General features: G+C 39.0%; 1 protein-coding gene and 1 long non-coding RNA gene across 7 annotated transcripts in view; one reads left to right on the top strand and one right to left on the bottom strand.

The window, feature by feature from the left end:
• GPAM (glycerol-3-phosphate acyltransferase, mitochondrial) overlaps window positions 1-26,981 on the top strand; it is a 35,554-nt gene that overhangs the window by 687 nt on the left and 7,886 nt on the right. For 4 of the 6 annotated variants that reach the window (XM_077349715.1, XM_077349714.1, XM_077349711.1 and 1 more), the window contains exons 2-17: window positions 2,066-2,194; window positions 4,101-4,223; window positions 4,686-4,759; window positions 7,753-7,866; window positions 8,322-8,471; window positions 9,917-10,013; window positions 11,740-11,876; window positions 14,126-14,225; window positions 14,624-14,836; window positions 15,660-15,773; window positions 16,741-16,826; window positions 17,641-17,756; window positions 19,578-19,648; window positions 21,463-21,727; window positions 22,049-22,191; window positions 23,830-23,907. In XM_077349715.1, the coding sequence (XP_077205830.1) occupies window positions 2,093-2,194; window positions 4,101-4,223; window positions 4,686-4,759; window positions 7,753-7,866; window positions 8,322-8,471; window positions 9,917-10,013; window positions 11,740-11,876; window positions 14,126-14,225; window positions 14,624-14,836; window positions 15,660-15,773; window positions 16,741-16,826; window positions 17,641-17,756; window positions 19,578-19,648; window positions 21,463-21,727; window positions 22,049-22,191; window positions 23,830-23,907 (1,983 nt within the window). In that variant the 5' untranslated portion in view covers window positions 2,066-2,092. Of the gene's footprint in view, window positions 1-49; window positions 1,738-2,065; window positions 2,195-4,100; window positions 4,224-4,685; window positions 4,760-7,752; window positions 7,867-8,321; window positions 8,472-9,916; window positions 10,014-11,739; window positions 11,877-14,125; window positions 14,226-14,623; window positions 14,837-15,659; window positions 15,774-16,740; window positions 16,827-17,640; window positions 17,757-19,577; window positions 19,649-21,462; window positions 21,728-22,048; window positions 22,192-23,829; window positions 23,908-26,981 lie in introns of those variants that run through there. The other 2 variants (XM_077349713.1, XM_077349716.1) reach the window with 2 other exon arrangements.
• Window positions 1,379-26,715, bottom strand: LOC143843531 (uncharacterized). The gene is made up of 3 exons (XR_013233589.1): window positions 26,597-26,715; window positions 24,156-24,283; window positions 1,379-1,550 (listed from the first exon to the last, which is right to left on the bottom strand). It is a non-coding gene; the product is annotated as an uncharacterized LOC143843531 (long non-coding RNA).

Here is a 26,981-nt window from a genome sequence, read left to right as displayed (position 1 = left end):
TCGGGAGGATGCTGAAGGGGGGACAGAGGGAGGGAAGAGGGCGCCTATGGGTGCGGGGGGACTTTGGCGTGGAGGCTCTGCTGACACAGGCTGTGTGGGGAGTAGTTGGCGTGGCTTGAAGGAAACGGGTTCCTGAGAATGCGAGAGCATTATGGGGAGGGGGATTCATTTGAGGGTTTGGGTGACTGACCCCCGAAGGAGTTTTTAAGGAAGACGAACGGCCCTATGCGCGAAAGTGAACGAAGTTGGTGATTCAACCGAAAGGGTGAATTCACAGAGGGAGTGCAAAGTTTCTATAAGATTGCATTTTGCAGTAGTTTTTTTATGAACATGGACATTAGCAGCCACAGGAGTACGAGTAACGTCTTGTGGAGTTATTGCAAAATAATTTCCCCTCATTCACAGCAGAGTGTATAAAGTACCATAATAACATTATGAGAATTGTACCTGAATTCAGTTTCAATGGGGGGGGGGGGGTGTGATCCAAGGATTGTGCATGTCTGCTTGCTTTTATTTAGTTTTGTTCTTAAGTTTTTTTTTTGTAAGGATGGCTGATATAAGTTGGTAATTTATTTTTCTGAATGTGAGAACCAGGCTGTAATTGAATTAAGATTCAGAGTAGATGCTGGAAGGAAATCCAGTTTCTTTTAAAATGTAGGCCTCTTGTTAGATCCTCTTTTCTTTTGACCCTCCAACTGTACGCCACTGGTGTACTTAACTAACCCTGTGAGAAAGCCCTTTGCATCATCCTGCCAACTTGGCTTAAATCTGTGCCGTTCCCCTGGTGATAAACAGAGGAGCATGAGTGAAATCCTCTTGGCAATAGCTTGCTGCTGGACAGGGACATTCAACACCTGATATTAATGTCTGGCAGCTCTTTTTGAGCCCGCTGTATATTTTTAATCCACACTGATTCATGTTAGGTTATCATATTTGTTTTAATTAGTTACAATCTTTTCAGAGAACCAATTTTGAGGATTGTTTAACATCTCCATGTCACTGTGAATTGGACATTCTGCTCTAATTTGTGCCTTGATCCTATGTATATTGATGTGAATGTGAGTCCTTGTGGGCTCTGAGGCTTTAACCTGGCTAAGTAGGCATAGGTTTGCATTATAATTCAGTTATGCTTTGGAAGGTTGACAGAAGAAATTTGTTGCTTGTTCAAATTTCTATAAACTTGATCTTTGTACCATTATGCCAGTAGGATTGACTGTTTAACATTATTCAGACTGTCACAATCCTCAAAAGTATAATAGTCCTATAACTGTGTGTGTTTGGTGGGCTATTAGCGTATTGTGAATATTTGCAATATATTGTTCAGAAAAAATCAAAGTAGGTTCATGTTCTGTGGATAAAACAGGAATGAATAGGTGTCTTATTTATTGCAGCAGATGATACGTGCAGTTGAGGGATGTTGAATGCTGGATTGCTTTGGGTTTTGTTAGTCTTTTTACCTCCTTGCACTCTATCACTTTAGGCACTTTCTTCTAAGCTCTCTTGCTTTTCAGCATCAGAACAGGACTTGGAGAAAACTTCGTACTGAAGGACTACAGGGTATAAGGCAGCAAAGAAAAAAGATTCAGTTTCTCTCACAGCACATACTTTTTGTTTTGAAAATTAGCCCCCCTTTCCCTGCTTTATTCGTAGATATAGCAGGCACGTGAACACAAATAATGACTTTTTCCTGTTATGCACTGGCCATGGAAAGTACATAATTTGATAGTGTAAACACAGGTAATGACTTCATGAAATGGGAGATCTTGAATGGAATCAGTTACTTGCTACATAGGGAAGGCAACATTATGCTTGTAATAAATACAATCTAATCTTCTTTATTTGCATAGCTACTGAGGGACAGCTAGAGTAAGTTAAGAACAAATAAAGAATACTAAGGGACATAATTTTAAAATGCAGATTATGAGGTTTCCCCCTATATATGCTATCTTAATAAACTTGTTAACTTTGCTGCTTATAGTAAAATATTACCATGTGTTTCTAAGGTAGTTCTTGCTTTGACAGTTATACAACTATTCCTTAACATTGAGTTTATTGTCTTTTGAAGCTCATGTTATTGAATTAAATTGTTGTCATGGATGATGCTGCTTTGTCACTTGGAGCGATAGATGTTTCTTACTCATCATCATCAGCAGAATGCACTGTATCTAGATGTAAACACTCCAGTGAAGAATGGGTAAGCAAAATTATTTAAGCAGAGATTAGTTTACTTAACTGTACAGTTATTTTCCTGTCACAAATGTGAATGGAATAATAGACCCATATTGCCATCAGAAAATTAGTAGTTACCATGCATGTATGATGAAGAAAAGATGAAAGATGTGATAAGAAAAATACCTGTTCACTTATCTAGAGTTTCTTGTGATAGTCATTACATCCATGATTTCTAGAATGTAAATTGTACTCTACTTGCAATACTATTAAGCAGAAAAAGATCAAGTACAAGTAAGAATTTATTTTTATATTTAAAGGTAAAGGTATCCCCTATGCAAGCACCGAGTCATGTCTGACCCTTGGGGTGACGCCCTCCAGCGTTTTCATGGCGGACTCAATACGGGGTGGTTTGCCAGTGCCTTCCCCAGTCATTACTGTTTACCTCCCAGCAAGCTGGGTACTCATCAATATGACAAAATAGTTATTTCACAATACAAAAGATCTGAATGAGAGACAGAAAGACAACTTGGGAACTATTTCTAGGAGATATATTGTACATAAAATAGCACACTTATTCTGGAGTAAGAATAAGGGACAATGAATGGGTTGAGCACAAGTATAGTCATGAAATGGAGGAGAAGATGAGGTTAGCAGAGTAGGGGAAATAGGATTATGTAGTGCTCAAGGCTAAGCAGCAGCCTGAACTTGAAACACATGAGTGGCAACATGGTCAAAGTTGAAGGAAAATAGGATTAGTTTGGTAACTGTCTTTCAGGATAACTATTTCTAGATGGGAACAAGTTGCCATAATTAACAACAGTGGCTGTGGGTGAGTGATTTGGCTTTTAGAACTCACTGAATAAAATTATATCAAATCAAAGAATTTGAGGAAGTGTAAAAAGAAAAAGTTGGAAGTCCCTTCAAGGCTGTAAAATTGCCTGTGGGAGAATCATAGTATGGTTCTTATTTATTTTCAGATTTATATCCCGCCACTCTCAAGAGGCTCGTGATGGCTTACAATTATAAAATTTCATAAATCAATAAAAACCCCAACAAAACCTCCAAGACTGGCAGCAAAAATACCCCATACCTCCCGAGCAGACTAACCTAGGGGTGGGGTGCAGAGATGTAAATGCCCAGCCTGAGGAGGGGCCACAATGTTCTTGTCTCTGGCCTCAACCCAGGACCTGGTGGTAGAACTCCATTTTTCAGACCCTGAGGGCAGGTGCCCTCGGCTCTCCCAGGAGCTCATTCCACAAGGTTGAGGCCAGGATTGAAAAAGCCCTGGTCTTAGTTGAAGCCAAGCGACATCCAACAGATGTCACCAGGATCAGATGTAGGGCCAGGAATATTCAACAGATTAGTACCCGCAGAGCAAAGAGCTCTGTGGAGAGCATAAGGAGACAAGCAGTCCCTCAGATAGGTAATGATTAGTTATTATTAGTAATATAAGACAGCCAGGGAAAGACTATAATAATTACGCATCAATAATTTCACATTTTTTCTTTCAAAATGCAGGATGAATGTTAGTCAAATTATGTACCTATTTGTAGTTAATCACTTATTTTACTAAAGAGTATTGTGTTCTGAATAAGTGTCTTTTTAAACCTCCTTGTAAATAGATTGGTGTATATATGTGTGCTTGATATAGAGCTTTAATATCAGTTTGATAAATAGTTAATTCTTAAAAGATTAATTTTTTGATCAAATTTAATTGGACAGTTTTGTTCATCTCCAAGAGTGTGATCTAGTTAAAGTTAAGTCCTATCTACTTCAGTGGGAAAGTTAGACATATTCTTGAATATCTCTGTTTGGATCAATAATTTGTACAAGTACGTAATTTGGTTGGGACATATGTAGTAAGGAGTTACAGTTTTGTAATATGCTTTCTTTATATACTGCCTTAATTCTTTTTTCTTTTTTTTTAGGGAGAATGCAATTCTAGGCCTACTGTTTTTCGATCAGCTACTTTAAAATGGAAAGAAACTCTACTGGGCAGGAAAAGACCATTTGTGGGACGTTGTTGTTATGTATGCACTCCTCAAAGCCGGGTAAACTATGTTATGTTGATAACAAATGGAAACAGTATTTCAATGTAATGGTATTTGAACATTTTGCTAAATTTCAGGGCTAAGGTCATTGTATGCTCTCATCCTACTGCATGTTCTAACAGCATAATCTCAAATCCCACCAGGATATTAATTGACCCTAAACTGAAAACAGGGTTTGTATTTATAGCTAATCCATATGTATCTCACATGTTGTCCAAGGAGTTTAGGAAGGCATAAATTAATATACTCATTTTATCAAAACAATCCTGGCAAATAAGCTGAGAAAGGGTGACTGACCCAAGGTCACTCTCAGCTCAGTCCTAAACAGTCACACCATTCTAAAGCCATTGAAATCACCTCTTGCCTGTGTGGGACACTAACCGAGGTATCACATTGGTCCTCAATATGTAGGACATATAAATATTGTAATTTTCATCTAATAAAACTCTGTGTTCTTTTCAGGATAAGCTTTTTAATCCGAGTATCCCTTCTTTGGGCCTTCGTAATGTAATCTATATTAATGAAACACATACCCGGTGAGTTGGATTTTTAAAATAATTAATAATACAATAGATAACTGTGCCTAAATTTTACTAACTAAGCTATTAAAGTGTTTGTTATGACAAATTTAGTTGATAATATTTCTTGACATTCACAGTAGATAAAATATGTAATTATTTGAGAGTGGTTTACAGTAATGAGAACTTGTGAGAAACTGTGAAGAAGCACAGATTGGTTGAAATTTTCAATCTCTTTAATTTTAAGAATTGTAGTAAGCATCACCCTGTACTAACATTAATTAGATAAGATGAACTTCAAATGAAAATGGTTGATGCATATGAGGCCTAATGGCAGCATCCTAGATCGGTGGTCCCCAACTACCAGGCTGTGTCCTGGTGCCAGTCCGCGAAGGCCCTGGCACTGGGCCGTGGCTCGCTCTCCCCGTCCTCCCCCCCCTGCAGTAAGAAACCTCCCAGGCCGCAAGCCCGGCAAGCTTCTTACTGTGGGAGGGGGGAGAGGGAAGCAGGGCCGTGCACACATGCATGCGCAATGTGCGGCCAAAAATGCACATACACTGCACTTTTGCGCATGCGCGAAAGTGCCACACATGCACGTTTTTGGCCGCGTGTACATGGCATTCGCAGCCGGGCAATCGCCCTCCCTGCTGCCGCCGGTCCCCAGCCACTGTCCTAGATAATTCCACTAGATCTAAGTACACCAAATGGGCACAAATATTGATTTCCATGTCAGAAGTATCTTGATACAGTGGATGTATTAATCAGCCTTCTTAGTCATTAAGACAAATAGACAAGCCAGTACATTGAAGAAAGACAAAATCTCTAATTTGTGTGTAAGTAAAGCTCTCCTTACTATAACTTTGGCAATTGCTTGAAACTTAGGCATGTAGCAAAATGGATTTCCTCAAGAAATTGTATAGTTATATATACAATCAACTCAGTAATCTCTATAGCATTGTGTACTTTATTAGAAAGAAAAATAATCACATTTAAATTAAATCGTTTTGAGGGTTTTTTTTAAGATTGATCTTATTGAATTCTTGGGGGTGCAGAACATATGATTCAAACTGCTTTGAAAATTCTTACTTTGTATTTGGTTTAAAACTGCAAGAAACAAAAGAATACTTGTATACTCCCTTTGTAATAGCCATTTAAAATCAACATGCCATGGATAGTCCTGCTTGGGCAGTAGTGGAACATATATTCTGTCAACAAGACAGCCTTCTGGTTTTCAGACTTTTGTTATATTGTGTTATGTTTCTGAGAATATGTTTAACAATATTTTAGAGTACATTAGATGGCTTTTCAGATTACTGTGATTGTATGATGATGTAGTAGAACTTAGCATCTTATTTATACCTTTAGTAGGTAGCTGCTAAGTGCCAGAAGTGAATTAGTGCTCAAAAATCTTTGCAAATGGTTGTTACAAGAAGCTGACACTTAAGAGACTATGATCAAGAGCCAAAGTGCCTTAATTTTTTCTTTTGATAACTGTTGCATTCTGAATCACAAACTCCCGCAGGAAACCACCTTCAGTTTCAAAAGCAATTTGCCTTCTGGCAAAAGGACAGTTTTAAAAGTAGAATTCAAACATATTTAGGCAAGATGGAAATTGTTACATTGTTCTTTGAATTCTGATTGATAAAATTGAGAATGCTAAGGATTGTCATTTGTCAAAAAGTTGTTCCACAGTTTAATGTTACTTCTAAAATCTGATTTATTATTAGCTGCATTTAAATTTTATGTCTGTTGGTTGCATTTGAACTTGAAGGGTTGCGAACATCTATTCAGGATTCTTGAGTAGTTTAGGGCAGTGGTCCCCAACCCGCGGGCCGTGGCCCGGTGCCGGGCCGCGAAGGCCTTGGTGCCGGGCCGCAGCTCCCTCTTCCCGCCCCCCCCAAAGCGAGAAGCTCGCCAGGCCGCGAGCAAATTGGCTGCCGAAGCAGCCGATTAGCTCACGGCCTGGCAAGCTTCTTGTTTCGGGAGGGGGGGGGAAGAGAAGCTTGCCGAGCCGCAAGCTAATTGGCCGCTTTGGCCGCGGCCGCCAGCATGGGAGCCGCGGCCGCCGGCATAGCGGCGGCGCAAACGCTCAGGCGCGGACTGCCGCACATGCGCGTTTGTGCCCCTGTCGGGCGCAAACGCACGTGCGCGGCAGTCCGCGCAGGCGCGTTTGCGCTGGGGCTGCCGCACGTGTGCGGGGCCCCAGGCCGCCCTCTCCCGCCACTCCGGAGCAGCGGTCCGCGGCAAACGGAAGGTTACGGACCACTGATTTAGGGAGTGTTGTGAAAGTCATGATAACGAGAATGTTGTTGAAGTTTCTTAATTCTTAGATTTTGTAGAGGTCTTTTCAGGTTTTTAAAGCAGCCACAGATATTACCTGCCCATTTTGAAATTTGTTTCACTCCTCATGGCACAGTCATAGTTGCATCATTCATTACGTTTCATATTTGTCATCAGATGAAACATTCATGTATACCAATACATAATTGGGGCAAAGGCAAGGCATGTTAGTGCTTTGGACCTATAGTTAGGCTGCTTTGGTCTTCACTGGGTGATTAACACCATTTCTAAATTTGTAAGTATTTAGAGTTGTCAAATGTTAAGCTCTGGTCTTTAATTATTTGTGCATTTCCAGTGCCCCAGAATGGGTATCGTTTCTAGTTGTTAAAGGACGTTTGAAGGAATTTAATGTAAACAAATAAAAGCTATAGGTTGTTATTAGGAAGATACTGGTAATATTTTCTTCTTCATGCTTTTGTACTTCTTACAAAAATAGCTTTTAAAAAGTCGTCTCCTTAACTCTCATCTTTACTAAACTAAAATCTAACCATGCATTTTGTCCTCTACCAGTTAATTAATCGTTTTAGTTGCGTGATTTATCATTTAAGAGTTGCCTTCTCAGCATTTACAAGCACTATGTTAAACTAGTTAAAATAGTTCAGGTTGCAGGATGGTGTTTTGAATATACTTTCTGGTGGTATACTTTAATACATACAAATGTAATGTTACAGGCACAGAGGATGGCTTGCCAGGCGGCTCTCTTATGTTCTTTTTGTACAAGAACGGGATGTTCGTAAGTGCATGTTTGCAAATAATGTGACGGACAATGTGCTGAACAATAGCAGGTATGAGGTGAAAATACAAAATGTGATTTCAGATTTCTAATTCATGAATAGCAGTTGTTGGGTTTCTTTGGAATTAATCTTAATAAATGCCCTTTGCAAAAACCCTACTTTTGATCAGTAAATCTACTTTTGCAACATTGGTTACCTTAGTACCTTCAGATGAACTAGTTAGGGCATTAGGTGCTTGTATTAGTGATCAGTGAATTTAGAGTGTGGATCTTAATGAAATACACTTTTATTTCACAATTCTATTGCTTAAAAAAAGAACTAAGTGGCATACTGAGCAGGGAAGTGCCTGTTTTTATATTGGGATATTATTTTCTTATGAGCACAGTAAATAAAATCTAGTGAGATGTACAGCTGGTTACTTCTTCAAAGTCTGTGTTATAATATGCCTACAGCCTTCTTACAGTATATATTTTTAAAAAGAATATTTTTCGGTTTGTAACTTCCAGAGTGCAGAATGCCATTGAAGAAGAAGCTTTAGAAATGTCTGCTACTGATGGCTCTGGTCAACTGGATCCCAGAATCCTCAGTAAAGTAAAAAAAAAGACAAGAAGAATTCTTCAGGAAATGGTAGCAAATGTCTCACCTTATTTGATCAGGTAATAAGAGCTAGTTTGGGTTTGAGGAAATAGGCTCTGTATTCATAGATGCTGAATTTTGCTTACTTTCCCAGAATTTTGTATTTATTATCTGTAGTGCAAGCTGAACTCAAATAATATACATATTCTAATGTGAACCTTTTTAATGGACAAATCATGACAAATCATGACAAAATGTTCTTTTTAAGATTCAAGTTATATTGGCACAACAGTATCTTCTGTTGTTCATGTCTAAAAGACGCTTTCTCCTGGGGAGGAAAGCTATGGCAAATCTAGACAGCATACTAAAAAGCAGAGACATCACCCTGCCAACAAAAGTGCGTTTAGTCAAGGCTATGGTATTCCCAGTTGCAATGTATGGCTGCGAAAGTTGGACCATAAGGAAGGTCAAGCGTCAAAGAATTGAGGCTTTTGAACTCTGGTGCTGGAGAAGACTCTTGCGAGTCCCTTGGACTGCAAGGCGAACAAACTGGTCAGTCTTAGAGGAGATCAACCCTGACTGCTCCTTAGAAGGCCAGATCCTGAAGATGAAACTCAAATACTTTGGCCACCTCATGAGAAGGAAGGACTCCCTGTAGAAGAGCCTAATGCTGGAAGCAATCGAGGGCAAAAGAAGAAGGGGACGACAGAGAATGAGTGGCTGGATGGAGTCACTGAAGCAGTAGGTGCAAACTTAAATGGACTCCGGGGAATGGTAGAGGACAGGAAGGCCTGGAGGATCATTGTCCATGGGGTCGTGATGGGTCGGACACGACTTGGCACCTAACAACAACAACAAAACTAGATTATTTATTTACTAGTAATCAAGCCCGCTGTAATCAAAATACAGTGGGCACTAGGCTATGGGCTCCCTGGCCGGCGGCCTGATGCGGCGAGAGGTGAAGGAGCTCAGCAGCAGTATGATCTCATCCAATCCACCTTCTGAAGATGTTATTTTCTTCAGGAAGCTAAGCAGGGTTGGACCGGTCATTGCTGGGATGGGAGATGATCAAGGAAGTTCAGGGTTGCCACTATCCAGAGGCAGCCAATGGCAAGCCTCCTTGGAACATCTCTCACTAGGAGAATGCAGCCTCAGCAGGGTCAAAGTACTTCCTCCCTACTGCCCCCAAACACATCATTGCCCCCTAGATCTTTCCACTGCTCCTGGTGGGAGCATAGTGCCCTCTCTGGGAACTTCTACTGTAAACTGTTCAAGTATGATTTTTACAGTTGGGTATCATAATATGTGAATATGTAGACTTTTTGTGGTTGGTTCAATATTTTTTCTCTTCTACTGTTCATTGTCTGGTATTGTTTTGTTTATATAGTAGTGTACATTTTGAAGTCAGTACATACCATATGTATACTTCTGCTAGGTAAGAATTGTTTCTGATTATAACAGAAGATAAAATCTGCATATGAAACATTAATTCTATTACATGCTTCAACTATTATTGCCCCTTTAGGTTAACAGGATGGGTATTGCTGAAATTATTCAACAGCTTTTTTTGGAATATCCAAATTCACAAAGGGCAACTGGAGATGGTGAAAGCAGCAACTGAGGTAACAAAATAGCTGCGATAGAACGCAATATACAAACACAGAATGCATTATAAAACCAGATTTGTCATAGCGTGTTGCACATCCTGTAGCTACAGCTGGTAGCTGAAAAGTCTGAATAGGCAAGTCCATTTGCTGTGCCCACTGACCAGTTCGTGTAGGCTTAGAAATAGAACTTGTTAAGAAAGGAAGATTCCATCAAAGCCTCTATGATTTGCTGCATATCAACTAAATAGTTTCTGTGGTGTTTGGAATGACTGACTGATCTGTTCCACATAATATATTTCTGGTAAGGGCTTGGAGGAGGAGTATGTCTCATGGCTTAAGTGCCACTCAGCGCACCCACTCAGGGTGGCTGTCCCACCCTTGAGTGCCTCCTCCTCCACCCAGCTTGCCTGCCTGTCCAGCAGCCAGACAGTCGCCTTCTGTCCCCCACCCCTTCAAGGCTCAGAGGCTGCAAATCCCTGCTGTGTGAGGGCTGTCCCTGCCTGTGAGTTCCTTAACAGCTGCCTGTAGCCTTTCCACTTCCTAGGAGGAAGGGGAGCCATCCACAGAGTTCTTCCACCTCCCCCCCCATTTCTAGTACTTGTTGTGTTCCTGAATGCAACAGGCTTGGCCCCTATTATACATAAGTTTTGGTCTCTTCTAGAGGCTTTGTTAGAAGCCTCTTGTGGCGCAGAGTGGTAAGGCAGCAGAAATGCAGTCTGAAGCTGTCTGCCCATGAGGCTGGGAGTTCGATCCCAGCCGGCTCAAGGTTGACTCAGCCTTACATCCTTCCGAGGTCGGTAAAATGAGTACCCAGCTTGCTGGGGGGTAAACGGTAATGACTGGGGAAGGCACTGGCAAACCACCCTGTATTGAGTCTGCCATGAAAACGCTAGAGGGCGTCACCCCAAGGGTCAGACATGACTCGGTTCTTGCACAGGGGATACCTTTACCTTTAGAGGCTTTGTTAGTGTTCAAAATTTAAATTACTGTAAAAACTTGAATGCCCTGCTCAGATCAAAAATTGAATCCAAAGGCTGCAGTAGGACCTCAGCCAGTCCAAATTTTCTCCTCCTACCCCTGAGAATTCAGTGCCTTCAGCATCCTGTGGGGGTTTTGTTCCTGATGTGGAGTGTGTATGTATATTGCTTATCAAACTCTTTCTAGTGGGTTTACCCTCTTTCAATTTACAAAGTAACAATATTCTCATACCTGGGGAGTTCCTTAAATATCTATAACCCTGTTTTCTGTCCTACCGATTGTTACTATGAAGCCTGAAATTCTCCTCTACAAGATACTTTAAATTGTCCTGCTCTCTCCCATCCCCCCGTTCACTGATTTTCAGCTGCTTTTATGCTCTGTTTTAGTTTGCTTCTCCCCTCCCCCCTGTTTGGTTCATATGCAAAGTTCCCCCCTGACTGCTATCTTTGCAGAAGCTGCCCATTTTACTATTAGACATAATAATCAAATAATTGCTGTGCAGTACAAGAAAGGTATAATTTTAAAAGATTGCTTCAAGCAATATTACACAATGTTTTTATATATTTTTAATGAATATAAAATAATTTGTATGAAATGAAAAATCTTACTGGATTTGAGATATCTAACAATAGTTCAGTAAAACAACAGCATATTTACTGTTATTTGTAGTATAACTGCTGTATATTTGTCAAAAACTAAAGTTAAAAATTACAAGTCTGGAATACTTAGGTATTTATTTGTGTAATTTTTTTTCTTCATGCAGCTAAATTTGCCACTTATCTTCCTACCTGTTCACAAATCTCATATCGACTACCTGCTTCTTACATTTGTTCTTTTCTGCCACAACATCAAAGCACCCTACATTGCAGCAGGGAATAACTTGAACATCCCTATTTTCAGGTAATGTTGTGAATGCCTTCTGTTTCCTGATAGCCTTGTTAATACCTAACAAAAATCTGAAGCAAACTAATATCTATAATCCTAAATTAGTAAATTTGTTCTACTAACAATAGCATCTTCCTCTGGTGCAAGGTGCGCTTCCCTTAAGCAAAAAGCTGCAAAGAACTTTTAGGATCATGGGGCTGTTAATGTAGTCTGTAGGGCCAGCCCATTAAAAAATCTACTGACAAAAATTCTCGCACCCCTTATGTAGAACATTCACATAAGGGGCGAGAATCCTCCTTCCCCCCCGTTCTCCTTACCTGCTGGCTGGGCTGGCCCTGCCACCGCCAGTCTCCCTAGGCTGGCTCTACTCTCCAGAGGGTGGGAGCAGCCTCAGAGGCATAGTGGAGGCGGGGCCAGCCCAGCAATGCACAGTACTGTACATCGCTGCACTGGCCCTGCCCCTGGAAGTTTCCCAAGGCTGCCTCCGCTCTCCGGAGGGCGGGAGCAGCCTTGGAAGACTGGCAGCGACACTGCCGCCAGAGCATTGAGCGTGCCTCAGTGATCTGGTGCTGCTGCCGCAGTTCATCCACTGGCACGATCCCTGGGGGTGGGACTACAGACGTCCGTAGACTTCAGTTTGGGGCACCATGCCAGTAGATGTTCCACATCAAAGATATGGCATGCAGTTGTTGCATCATGTTGTCAAGTGGGTACCATCAAGATAGAGTTATATTATTACTTTGACGTTCATATTTTAAAAAATCTAATATCAGTATTGAATTTCTAAAAAAAAGTGTATCAAAGCTGATAAACATTTTCTCTGCAGCCCAGCAGTTTGTAACAACCAATAGTACCATATTGAGAATCCATGTTTCCATCAAATAAAAACATATCCTACTAGTTCTTTTATTTATTATTTGGGTTATATATCACTCCTCCGCCTAGTGATCTTGGGGTGGTTTACATCAGTAGAGGTAAAACAATTGATAAAACAATTAAAACATCATAAAAACTAATGAAGCCTCCTTGCCCTTAGTCATCTTCAGTCTGGCTGTTGGCAAAGAAATATATACCAAGGAAGATGGGTTGGGGGTATCCTCCTTATACCCAGGAGAATGGGAGCCATTTCATCATGGTGTAGTCCCATGTTACAGTGGTGCAAATGTAAATAATATGATCACATGGACAGAGCAATTGTCAGGAGGTCTTCCCATGGGATTGACACTCTTTAAGGAGGAAGGAGAAAACTATTCATTTGGTAATACTCTGGTGTATACTTTCCATAATTATATCTGTGCAGTCCTGCTAAGTAGAATCATACCATGTTTGAGAACCTCCTGTATTTCTGTAGGTACATCTGTGAATGGTACCCTTGTCAAGTATAGTAGAGCTTTTGTTCCAGTGCCATGCACTCAGTATCAGTGCTTGGTTAATCCTTTATTATATAAGAAAATGTTATTGTGTAACCTGTAACAGTCAAGTGCTCATCAGTGAATGACAAAGTAAGCAGACACTGTAATACTATCAATTACATAGCTCAGTTGGGGAGAGTGTACATATTGCACAATTTTTTCATGTTAATTCTTACTGTTCTCACAAAGTGTTTTAAAGCATAGTATAGATTAGTTACTTTTTCCAAATTGATATATTTTAGAATTTCTACAAATGTTAAAACTTTTGATCATTATTTGCATGTTTATTAAGACAGTTATTTCATTAATTAAGGAACACACTAGGAGGTATGTTAAGTGAGTAATAATGTTTGACTACTAAATGGGAGTTCAGTAAACTATCTGTTGCTAGGCACAGGATGGTTTCCAAATTTATGCTGCTCAATCTTGAGATCACCAGTTGCACAATATTTAATGGGCAAAAATATGCCTGTGTGGTTGAATCAGTACATATTCAAGGCACTGTTAATTAGAAAATGGTTGTAACACTTGGATTATTATGACACTTGCTAGTTTATCAAAAAGCACAAATATATGTTTGAAACAAGCAAGATAATTAAGGTGGTACATATTGTCATGAATTTTTGGTGAATATTGTCATGCCTTGGTTCTGTACATATAAGTTTCATATCATCAACTAATGTTTGTGTGTGGTATCAGAACTAGAATTAATCTACAGCTTTCTTGTATAAGGCAAATGGTGAGCAAGTTATGATTTTTGAATCAATATCATTTATGGATTTACATTTACTGTTAAATGTTAATCTTCACTTACTGAAATGACCAGTTAAGAAATATTTCTTTTATCTGTAGCACCTTGATCCGTAAACTTGGAGGATTTTTTATTCGGCGAAGGTTAGATGAAAGGCCTGATGGCCGTAAAGATGTTCTGTACAGAGCCTTATTACATGTGGTATGTACTCTCCCTTTTAATTTGAAGTTATCTCTGAAATTATCTAAGATGCCTTTAGTGTGTTTATGGGAGGGGGGGAGGCTTACAGCTTTAATAAAAAGCCAGAAGTCACATCTGTGGCCTGTATTTTTCCTTTCTAACACTCAACTTACATATTAATTTTTTGGAAACTATTTGGCAGACACCCCTTTTTTAACAGGACGTAACACTTTTTTGTGTAAAAGTCAATCTGAGTTTCTATGTTAGACACTGTAGTCATGTGGGCTGATTTAACTGTTTAATTTTAATTATCTTGTTGCTTTCATTTATTGTGTAAACCACTCTGAAGCAAAGAATGGATAGACATTTTATAAATAAAAAAAGGAACTTATGTCCATTTTTGTTGTTCACTCTTCTAGCATGTCCAAGAGTTGCTTCGACAGCAACAGTTTTTAGAAATATTCCTGGAAGGCACACGATCTCGGAGTGGAAAGACATCTTATGCGAGGGCAGGCCTGTTATCTGTGGTGGTGGATGCTCTTTATACGAATGCCGCTCCTGATATACTAATTATACCAGTGGGGATATCCTATGATAGAATAATTGAAGGACATTATAATAGCGAACAACTGGTAAGAGAGTTTGGAATGTTGTTGTTTGCTTTGATCTTTGAGTGCTTTCAGTGATAACAGTTTGGGTGATAACTTGTTTTTGAAATATAAATCTGAATTTCATTTGTAATAAGAATGTGAGGAAAAATGACATCTAAATTATTATTAAGAAATAGTATTCTAAAAATACAAGAGCCTCTTGTGGCGCAGAGTGGTAAGGCAGCAACATGCTGTTTGAAGCTATCTGTCCATGTGGTTGGGAGTTCAATCCCAGCAGCTGACTCAAGGTTGACTCAGCCTTCCATCCTTCCGAGGTTGGCAAAATGAGTACCCAGCTTGCTGGGGGGTAAATGGTAATGACTGGGGAAGGCACTGGCAAACCACCCCATATTGAGTCTGCTATGAAAACGCTAGAGGGCGTCACCCCAAGGGTCAGACATGACTCGGTGCTTGCACAGGGGATACCTTTACCTTTACCTTTATTCTAAAAATCCAAATAAATTTCTAATCGGATAAAATGTTCTGACCTAAATCATCCAGGTTAGCCTAATGTCATCAGATTTTGGAAGTTAAGCAGGGTTACCTCTACTTAGCACTTGTATGGAAGTGCTTTGCAGAAGAAGTCAGTGGTAAACCACTTCTGAACATATCTTGCCTTGGAACCTCCCCCTGAGGAGTCACCAGATGTGACTTAACAGCATTTTCCACCACTATGTCAAAATAGTCATGACCTATAATAATATGGTGGTAGAATTTTATACTGTGTTGGTTGATGATTCTTATATCATTTTAATATTAAATATTGGCTTTATCACTGGGACTTTTTCTTTTCAATGTTTTGTAGGGAAAGCCCAAGAAGAATGAAAGCTTGTGGAGTGTAGCCAGAGGAGTCTTCCGAATGCTACGGAAGAATTATGGGTGTGTTCGAGTAGACTTTGCCCAGCCATTTTCCTTAAAAGTAGGTTATCTTCTCTAAAAGTCTGTGCTGCTAAGGTCACAATTGTGTTTTTTTTTAAATAACAGTACTCTGGTGGATGGGTTAGTTGTCTGGTGATCCCATAATCCTTTCCTCAAGCAGTACCTATATCTGAACAGTAGAAGCTGTTCCAAGCAGCCTTCAGTGCTTATCTATGCGTGGTTTTTGTTAGTGGCATTCATGCGTATGAGAGAATAAAGAGGTGCCTTAGATTAGGCCTGTTTTATTTGAACAGGTAACTACTGTCAGAAGTGACAGTGTTGACCATCTGTGTGGGTTAAGCCATTTAGCTCATTTCTCCATATCTGTTTTGGCACCATTTGCATTAATCCTGATCAATTCCTTTTATTCAAATCCTGAATATTTTGGCTTGCTTCCTTGTAATTCAGTTTACTTTGTGGATTCATTATTTGTCTGTATTCATTAATGAGCTCTTAGAAGGCAGTACAGAATGTGCCGTTCCTAGAGACTAAGAGAACTAGAGCATTTGCCAATTTTACTTCATTTTGTCCATTTGTGAGATTGTACTATACACTGACAAAGTTTATCGAAACAAGCACAACTCATCGGGACATATTTCTTGAATATTGTATTGTGAAAATTGTGTTGAACTTTGGTATTCTCCAGGAGGTTCTTTCAGTAAATTGTTTATTGAGCCTGCTCAGATTCATTTGCTCACTTGTTACATTCCGTGTACTCCTTTCCTTAGCTACCTTTATAAGAAACACTACTTATAGTGACATGCTGACCTGTATTTTCTAAGGGAAGTACTTCTCTTCCCTGTCCCCCTGGGTTTTTGATACATTTAAAAATATATGTATAAATCCCAGCAAACTGCACTATGTTGCACTTACCACTCATCCCTGCCAATTGCCACTACCATCTTTAACACGTCCACCTGCATTTAGCATTCCACAAGGAGTATATGAATAATTGTGTATATTTACAGGAGTATTTAGATGGTCAAAGCCAGAAACCTGTGCCTGTCCCCCTTTCTTTGGAACAAACTCTCTTACCAGCTGTACTACCTTCACGGTAGGTATAGAATTTGGGGATTTATAGCAGTACTAACAAGTGATATTTTTATTAAATATTTTGTTAAATATATATTTTGTTAAATATTTGATACCTGTGCTAAATTGCTTTAACATATTGAATCAAATCAAATTTCACAGTCATTTTTCATGAACTTAACCAATTTAAAATTCTGTTGAAATGCTTCACAAGGAAGAAAATTGGTCCATTTAGCTCCATATTATCTATTCTGATCAAGACTATCTTTTGCAAGATCTGAAATTCTTTAATCAGAGATGCTGCAGATAAAACCTGGGACTTCCACATTCAAAGCATGTGTTCTATCCCAGAACCAAAGGTTACCTAGCAACTGACTGACTTTCCCTGCTTTTGCTCATGGTAGTAGACTTTCCCTGCTTTTGCTCATGGTAGTCTCCTGTTCCTAGATCTGGTTCCAAACACATTTCTCCGTTCTCACCATAGTGAATCCTGAATCATGGACCCTGGGTGTCTGACTTCTGTTATTCCTGAGTGCTCTAGATCAGCTCTGTAGTATCATGTGGTATTTATTTATTCGGCACTTGCACTAGAAAACTCAGTTCAATTCAAATATAGTTCCTAGGCAGTCCCCCTTCCTTACAGTACTAGACCTTGCTAAATTCTGTATTTGTGATGCATCATATAATGTGTAATGATATATATATTTTAATAAATACATAAATTTTCCAGAGGTTTCTGTCAACACTATATGAAGGGAAAAGATGCAATTAAAATTAAGTAAGAACTATAAGGTTTTATCTGAGAAGTTTAAGAAGTGGTTTATGCATTTTTCTAGGCCTAATTATGTAGTAGAAGGAAATACAGAAGCTGCTGTTCCTGATTCCAGGGATTTGACTTGTGAGCCTTTGAGAAGACAATTAATAGCTAACTTGGCAGAGCACATAATGTTCAGTAAGTATTTGATGTAGAGTTGTTACAATATCTTCTCTGCCTCATTGAGTTTTATGTGGCAGGAATTTGCTCTTCCCACACACCACCCCTTTTTTCTCAAAATAATTTTTTATGTGGAAGTGTATTCTAGAACTAGCTTCTTAGCTGCAGTTGTTTTATGTCCTTTATACTTTTGAGGTGAGCGATAACTTGGTTTAATGTCTTCTGTATAACATCAAGATGTGAGTCAGGGTGTAGTCAATTGTAAATATATAGAATTGTTTCACTGAAATTTTCAGAATTAGTGGTTCCTGACCTTTTTCAGGCCACCACCCCTTACTTCCATAAACTCATCCTTAGTGCCCCTACTCTGTCCTACCTAGCAAAAACTCAGAAATGATAGACACACAAAACACATGCAGTGATGAGTTTCTCAAGGTGCGGTAGACTGGTCTGACTAGAACTCTGGTATTCCAATAGTTTTCCCCGGGCTGCAGCACTATGCAAAGGCAGAACCTTGGGCCTGCATGATGTCATAGCCTGGTCAGCCATTAACAACATGGTACTCCTTTGTCCGCTTGCTTATGATGTAAAAGTATCTATCAGACAGAATTACGATATGAGGAATTCCGTTTTGGCCAGTTCATTAAATCTTCACGTTTGAAACTATAAAAATGTACATGTTGCCTTTGTAGTAGTCCAGTCCTGCATATGCTGGGGTGGGGGGCAGAGCACATATTTGGACAGTGTTTTGATTTTTGTAGTGGTATTATCTTTCATAGCTGCTCTGCAAACATGCTGTAGATTGCTAGCATATATTTATTTAGAAACTAAAATTAAAATAGCCTGCTGTTAGAGGGTGGTAGCAGCCCAAATAGCCCAGATTAACCTAATCTAGTTAGAGCTTGGAAGGTATGCAGGAACAGCCACTGCTGTTGGCATCCAAGGCTACTAAGGAAGACTATGCAGAAGAGGGCAATGTTAAATCACCTCTACTTATCTCTTGCCTTGAAAACTTCATGGGCTTACTATTCTTAAAGGACCAAAATTGAAGATGCTGTATCTTGTATCTAATCATTTTTTTTTGTGCTTTAATAATTCAGTGGCAGCAATAGCTGTAGCGTTGAGAGTTTAAAAGAAAATGCCTTGTAAGGACTGGGAATCTGTTGCAAATGTTATTAGTGGTGTGTGTGTGTTTTTTTAAATCAGTGATATGGTTTCATTTAACATATACTAGTATCAAAGCCCATTTTAAAAATAGGCTTTGAAAGGGGCAGCAGGCAGGAGGGCGTGAGAGGGTGGCCATAGCTCCCTTTGGCCTGCAAAGCAGGCTAAAAGGAGTGGACAGCCCCACCCCCCGGCTCCCTCCCAGCAGGAGCGTACCTGCAGGCCACAAAGCCCTGTTGCTGCCTCTCTCCTCATGGGTGACAATGGAGGCCGCAACAGGCAAGGAGGGAGGGTGGGAGCTGGAGGTGGAGGGCCAATCAGAGTGGACCTAGACGGACAGGGCCCCGGACAGTCTCCTCCCAGGAGGCTGTTTCCCAAATATAAGAGAGCGAAATAGTGTAAAGGATTAAGAAATTGTGTTCAGATAAACATTGCCAGCATTGTGAACATGGATTCTAAAATAGTTAAATATTCCAAGTTGCATCAGTAAAAATGTTTCTTTCTGAATATAACTAAATACTTAAATGCTTATTCTGTTGAAAATATGAAGCTCTTTTGGAGTAATATAGCAGATAATTCTATAATTTATGAGTAACTAATTTCCAGTTGCTTTCTAAGCATTTCAGTTGCATGACAAATCGCCAGCATAGCTTTATTTTATTTGTTTGCTTTTAGCTGCTAACAAGTCATGTGCTGTGATGTCAACACATATTGTTGCCTGTTTACTGCTCTACCGACACAGGCAGGTAAGGCTGCTATGCTGCTGCATTCACCAGAAACTCTTTGATGTGAGCTTGCAAAATGCCAGCAATGTGGAGACTGTGTTTCCGTGCTCATGCAGTCTGTAGTGTTTCGTACTTATTTCTTGGGTTATAGGAATGAAATATAATTCACACCTGATGCAAACTGACTGACCACTTAGGTTGTTAGGAATAAATCTTAACATAAGTAACTTCATCATCATTTAATATTTAACAAAGATCAAGTTAATTGGGATTTTACCCATACCATGCACATCCATGCTGTATAATCTCGAATATTTCTTACATTAGAGATGAAAAATATTATAAATAGATGGCTTTTTTAAAGAAAGGAAAAACCTAAAAGCCCTCTGAAAAATCAATGTAGTTGCTATGGAATTAAGCAGATGTTAATCTAAACTGCTTGTTCCACTTTGTTACATGGTACAGTAGTCCTTGTAATCTGATATTTGTTCATTTTCCCATTGAGACTATTTATGTGCCAGATTTCTGAGTAGCCGTTATGGCTCAGATATATAGAGAAAAACAAATTCTGCATCAGTGGATGCCCCACTGAAATAAATGGCTTGGTCATGGCCTTGTTTGGTAGAGCATGCCATATTGATTCTTAAACAATTAAAAAATAGGTTCACAAATGTAATTGGATGTGGTTGAGATCTCCTTAGGCACTTGGGTTGGTTACGTCTGGGAACTACAGTGAGTGGCTAAGGTGTAGGATTTATTGAGCTGGGAGATACTTGGGTTTTTAAATAAAACAAAACAACTGTGCTAAGTAGGATTTTAAAATGCAGTCTCATGCAGTGAAAAAAACATTAGAAAATCATAAATTATTGATATAAAATATGAACTGGGAAAGAGTGTAATGTATAGGCATGCATGATTTGGCTCAGATAAGCCAAAAAGTACCTAAAACAATACAGATTCGGGTATCTGAGCTGAATAAAAAATCCCAAGCTTAAAGCAGCCAAATCGCAGAAGCTCAAAAAGATTCAGGCTTCATTTGGCTGTTTCTCGCGATAGTAAGGACAAACAAAACAGCTGATCCTGACAACAAACTGGCAGATCTTTAAACGCCTTTTTCACCCTCCCAGAACATTACCAGGCATTGGACTCCATCTCCACTGCCTGGCATGGGTGGGGAGGGAGAGGGAGAGCCGTCAAACAGCTGAACCTGACAGATCAGATTCAGCTGTTGGAGGCCTCTTTAAATACCTCCCTGCACACTGCTCTCTGAGGCTGCAGAGAGCCTTCTCCCTGCAGTATCAGAAGGTGGTGCAGGGAGGTTTAAAGAGCCCATTAGCATGGGATTTTCCCCTTCTCCCTACAGCCACCCCATGTCATCCCCAGCCCTTTAAAGGCCAACAGCCAATTGGCAATATGGAGTGTAGACTTCAGGAGCTGTCTGTCAGCCCACTGTCCCTTATCCCTGCTTGGTGTCCTTTTAAATGCCTCCCCTCCCTTCAAAAGCCTCCCTTCGCTTTCTCAAGCAGTGGTCTCTGCTGCCTGAGAAAGCGGAGGGAGGCATTTAAAAGATGTGCAAAGCAGTTGACCATGGCAGATCAGCTGACTGGTGAGCCCTTTAAATGCCCCTCCTTTTTTCAGGCAGCAGTTTCTGAACATTGTGATCTAAATTATTTTGAATTACCATCAAAATATCATATGTGGAACTGTTGTTTATATGGAATTATATTTGCTTGGGATATACTTGAAAATGTTTCAGTTAGGTTTTGGAAAATAGAATTTTCCATAACTAACATGTTTAATATAGTATTTACTATCTTATATCTTACTGTCTTCAGGGAATTGATCTTTCCAAGTTGGTAGAAGATTTCTTCTCCATGAAGGAGGAAGTCTTGGCTCGGGACTATGATTTGGGATTTTCAGGGAATTCTGAAGATGTGGTCATGCATGCCATTCATCTGCTGGGGAACTGCATTACTATCACAAACACCAGCCGGAATAATGAGTTCTTCATCACTCCCAGCACATCTGTTCCTGCTGTCTTTGAACTAAGCTTCTACAGCAATGGGGTACTGCATGTCTTCTTCAAAGAGGCTATAATCGGTATGTTCTGAAAGCAAACAAATGATTAGCGGTATGTTAACTGGGGAAGGGATACCAACAGATTATGTATTGTATTCTAGAGCCTGGGGCCACAAAAATATCAATTTAAGTCTCATTTCAAAGTTTCTTTATTGCTTTGCAGGTCCCCCCCCCTCCATTTTTAATAGCTGCATTTTCCTTTTAAAATTTATTTTTAACTTGGTTATTTCAGTTATTTTGCAGGTGGTATGGCTTTGAATATAGTGTTAGGTATTAATTCTTTTCACTAAACTAATAGAATGATTGTTTGAAGTAACTATTTTTGTGTTCTTTTCCCTTTAGCTTGTAGTCTTCATGCAATACAGAATAAAAGGCATAGAAATGGTATCAGTGGAATTTCCCCTAATATGTTCAGTCAGGAACAATTGGTCCGCAAAGCTGCAAGCTTATGTTATTTGCTTTCTAATGAAGGCACTATTTCACTGGTAGGTTTTGGGAGGGGTCACATCATATAAATGTTATACTTGCTACTACTGTGTGCTGTTGATATTGAATTAAAGCATTGAAAAACAAAATTAGATTAGAATTAGAATTGAAAAACAAAATTAGATGTGTTTAGATGTCAAAACTATTCTTAAGTGTGTTCAGAATGTTATCTTCTTTTTCCCATGAAAGCTCCCATACTTGAATCAAACACACACATACCCTTTGCAATGCAAACTGCCTACCTTCTGCCTACCATTGTCTGACCCTTTGTCTTCAGCTTTCCCTTCTTCCCACTCTGGCATCCTCTCCTTGGGAAAACTTTGGCCAAGTTGTACAGAAGGACTTGAGGAAGAAACATCACCTTCTCCCCCCCTCCCCCCGGCCAATGTTCTACTCTCCTCACTATTTCAATCTTTCTTCTCCTGGAAGTCCTCATATTCTCTCCACTTTCATGCTACCATTTTTTCTTCCCAGTCACCAACCTTTTGTCTGCCCTATTATTCTCAGCTGCATCTTTTATACCGTCATTATTCAAAGTAGTGACCAAAAACAGTTTACATCATTCTCCTGTCCTTAATTTTATTTTCACATCAATGCTGTGAGGTAGGTTAGCCTGAGAATGTATAACTTGTCCAAAGTCATCCGGAGAGCTTCTGCAACAGAATTCAAACCCAGGACTCTCAAGTCATATTATGGAACCCGAATCAAACCACTGTGCGATATTGGCTTTTGTGGGGTGGCTGCTGTTGAATAGTAGCAAGGAGCTAAGCCTGGCTGAATCATGCAAGTCATCCATGACTGCTCCTGGACGTGGCCCTGATGAGTTCTCCCAACAGCCAAAACATCACTAGACAGGCCCTTCCCAGCCCTTCCTCTCTGTATTTTACTTGACAGAAACTAAACCTTGAAGGTTGGCATTACTATTGTGGTTGCTAGCCACTGCCACTGAGGCTGTTAATTTCTTAAAGCTACAGGTAATGTTGCTTGAATTTGGGAGGATTTCAATTGCCCTATGTATGCATATATTTTTGATTTAGATTTTTTTTGTAAACCTATGGCTTTTTCAGGTTCGTAGAAAATCTAATGGATTTAAGTATCCACATATTTGGCTATATGGAGGACTGGATATATTGACGAATACATGATTGTATATATTTTCAGCTGTATATGGCTGTATGTTTGGAAATTGTTTCAAGAAAAGTAGGAATGATGTGTTCAGGTGAATTACCTAGGTACAATATATGTAGCTATGATTGGCTGAAAGATCTATACAGTAACCTTTAAATTTCATAATGCATAATGCATTTTATGAAATGTGAAAATATTAAAAAGCTATAAAAGAAAACAAGTTGCTAACTAACTTTGCAGATAAAATTAGGTGAGTTTACTTACAAAAAGAAGTAATTAATTTTCTTTGATCTCTGGGTTGAAGAAGGGCATTGAACTTTTCTGATTCTCAAAGTCTTCTCTGCCTGGAGGAAATTTTTGCTATACATGGGTAACCAGACAGCAAGACTGTAATTACAAGTTGTGGGGATGTTTTTAGAAGTTTGTGGGGGGGGGGGATGAGTTCCAAGAGTTAGTCAAGAGAGAAGAAACTACTATAACTGATTAATCTGACTTGTTCTTTTGTTTAGCCCTGCCAGCTGCTATGTCAGGTGTGCCATGAAGCAATTGAGCGGTTCATACAATATGGTATTCTTTTGGTGGCAGAGGTAAGATGGTGTTGGTCCATGTTTGAATGTTTCTTTTGATAATATCTTTCTTTTTGTCTTTGATCACTTACCTAACCACTACTTAGGAAAGAGATCACTTGGTTTCACCTAGCCTTTGTGCTGTAACAAGTCCACAGTTAAAATAATACATGCCATTCTCAGTCTTGAGTCATGTTCTGAGCAATAAATACATTTGGAATATTAGTGCAGGCTGTACCCAGTGTTTTCATTCTGCTATAATGACATACGTTCTGGTAGTGCATGGTACTTTCATCAGCAGAATGCTGGTTCTGTTGAAGCAGAGTTCCAGTGTTATTGGAGTAGAAATTCTGGCTCCAACCCTCTGGGTGGTGTTGAATTTGCATTTTTCTCAGACCTAGAGCAAAGATTTTATCTGGTAAGTTTTTTTTAATATTCAGATCTGACATCAAATATGTCTCAAACTCCTTTATTATTTTCCACTTAAGCAGTAGCATAGCCTTTATGTGCAATGTCCTTATTTTTTTTAAGTAGTCCTGTCAATCTTCAATACAAATAGCAATAAAATATGAACTGATCCATAGAAGGTACTGTTTATTTTAGTACAAGGTACAGAGATTGGTTTTTACCCCCCTATTCTAATAGTTTGCTCCCATTCAACAGAATGCAGTATAATCTACTTCTAAAATGCATTGGAAGTGCATTATCTATTGTGTGCAGAATAGGCCTAGGTTAGGAAAACAGCAATAGCATTATTATTTATTTATTATTTGAATTTATAAGAGCAATAAAAGCACAGGATCAGAATAATCAAAAAAGCATTAGCATATGCTTACTCTTAATTAATGGAGACATAGAAAGGTAAATTTTTACTACTTTCTTAAAAGAGAGGGTAGAATCTTTGCCTACTGAACATCCAAAAGAGCAGTACTGAACCAGAACAGAAAAATCTATGCTCGAACAGCCTATCATATGTGACAGCACCTAGATGTGCCTGATGTGAAAGTACTGGATATTAGAAAATGCTGGGGAAAGTACATGGTAAATTAGATGTGACAAAGTCCCATTGAAAGTAATGTTACAATTCAGTCTCAAGCCCCATTATTTTAGTTGAACTCAATCACAGCTAACAATTTGTATTTAGGCCCATATGGTCTTACATGCAAGTCTATGTACGTGTATGAAATGTAGGTGAAGATATATAACATTTCTGGAAACTGAATCAGGGTGGGAAGGCAATATGGGTATTCTGGAGGAAACTAAAATTAATGTAAGACTTTATTTTTACCTTGCTATGAGAATTTAAGGCTCTTAGTTTTAACCAGAAACCTATAGCTAAGTTCCTGTTCCAGTTATATTGTTTAAGATCACTGAAATTGTGTTATTTAGATTGTTGTTGTTGTATTGGTTTATATTATATATTAATTTGTTCTGTGTATCCCCCCATGTTGTATGTAAACCGTCCTGAGCCATATGGAAGGGCGGTATAGAAATCAAATAAATAAATAAAAAAAATATTCATACGAGGACTGAAGATCTTCCCCACTTTTCCCTCATCCCAGAAGTATCTTCTAACCCTAGTAAAGTTGATTATTTGTTGAACTACTGAGAACCACATGGATTAATGGGGATTTTTTTTGGGGGGGGGAGAAGAAAACAAAATCACTCATTCCTTCCATCAGCTCAACTCCATTGATACTTATTAAAGAGGCAGGAAGGGCTGTTAATCTATGTGTGTCTCATGACTTCAGCAATTAGTTTTCTCAGGGTTTGAAAGAATTGTTGGAGGATGAGAAAATAGGAAAAATTTATGACAGCTACACTTTCTGCTGTAGTATCACTGGATCTAACTCTGTGTATATAATTTAGTTAATAAAAGTTACTTAGTACTATTCATTGCTTATATAAAATTTAAAAGTATTGCTTTTATTCAAGTAATAATTAAAAATATACCAAACACTAACTTCAAAGCCCGTTCCTAAGAATGGGCCCTGAAAGGGTCCCATCCCCTGGCCCCTTGCCAGGCAGCTTAAGGTGGCTTCAGCAGTATCTAGAAACAGTACAAAATCCTGTACATCTGTTTAGTACAATTGCAATAGTGTATATACCTTGTTAAACATTTTCACTTTCAGAGTGTTTAAAGCTTTCCGATAAGTAGTATATTCTTTCATGCTAACAGAATGTTAGAGTATTAGTAAAACTAGGATTAGGCTATCAGTAAAACTGAATACCAAGTTAAACTTTAGAATTACATTGATTTGTTCAGTAATGTATTATTGTCACACAAAGCTAGTCTTGTAAGAACTGGATAAAAATATGTTAAACCTTTGTCATGTTTTTTAAAAGCAATAAATAGTGCAACCTTTAGTTTTGTTGTATAATCAGAATCAGTTTCAAAACTTTTATTTTTAACTTTTTAGACATAAAAGGACTGAAAAATCTGCATGGATTGAAAAATTGTTCTTTCACATTTTATTTTCATCTCTTGATTTGGAGTATGTAATTCATGTATAGACCGCACAATAATAACCTACTGCTGTAAATTCTTAATTTTTACTAGAGTAACTGGAGTACTAAGAAACAAATTACTTATTTGTTACTAGAAAGCATTTGGAAGGAGTAAATAGCAGATAAAATAATATTTACTGCCATAAATAATTTTACCCACCATTCCAAAGGAGAAATCTCTCCCCACTCCGCCATCTCTTACCATTCCTCCTGCTTCTGGGATAGCATGCCCATTGATGCTTTGCTTCAGAACACAAAGCACTGTTGCTTCGGCTGCCTTGGGTCAACATACGCTCAATATTCTGTTACACCAAAAGTAAAGAAATCTTGGGTTCAGTGTCAATGCAGCAAAGGCACACTGCACTTAGCTTAATTAATTTGGTCGAATATTTTTAGGTCATCGCAACTTAAACCCCCTTCCTTTCCCTGACTGGGGTCCTATTCCAGAACTTGCTTATCAGGGTATAAGCAATGGTATATTGCATGTATTAATCTCACACTCACTTCTCCAGATGCTTCTCAGGATCTTAATCAAGCTATCAGAAATGAAATCTCCATTTGCATGTTGGTATATAATCAGATTTTGC

This window comes from Paroedura picta, chromosome 8, assembly GCF_049243985.1.
Source record: "Paroedura picta isolate Pp20150507F chromosome 8, Ppicta_v3.0, whole genome shotgun sequence".
In the NCBI taxonomy this organism is placed as follows: domain Eukaryota; kingdom Metazoa; phylum Chordata; class Lepidosauria; order Squamata; family Gekkonidae; genus Paroedura; species Paroedura picta.
The sequence above is the reverse complement of the archived record's forward strand: the minus strand, read 5'-3'. Positions and strand labels throughout refer to the sequence as shown.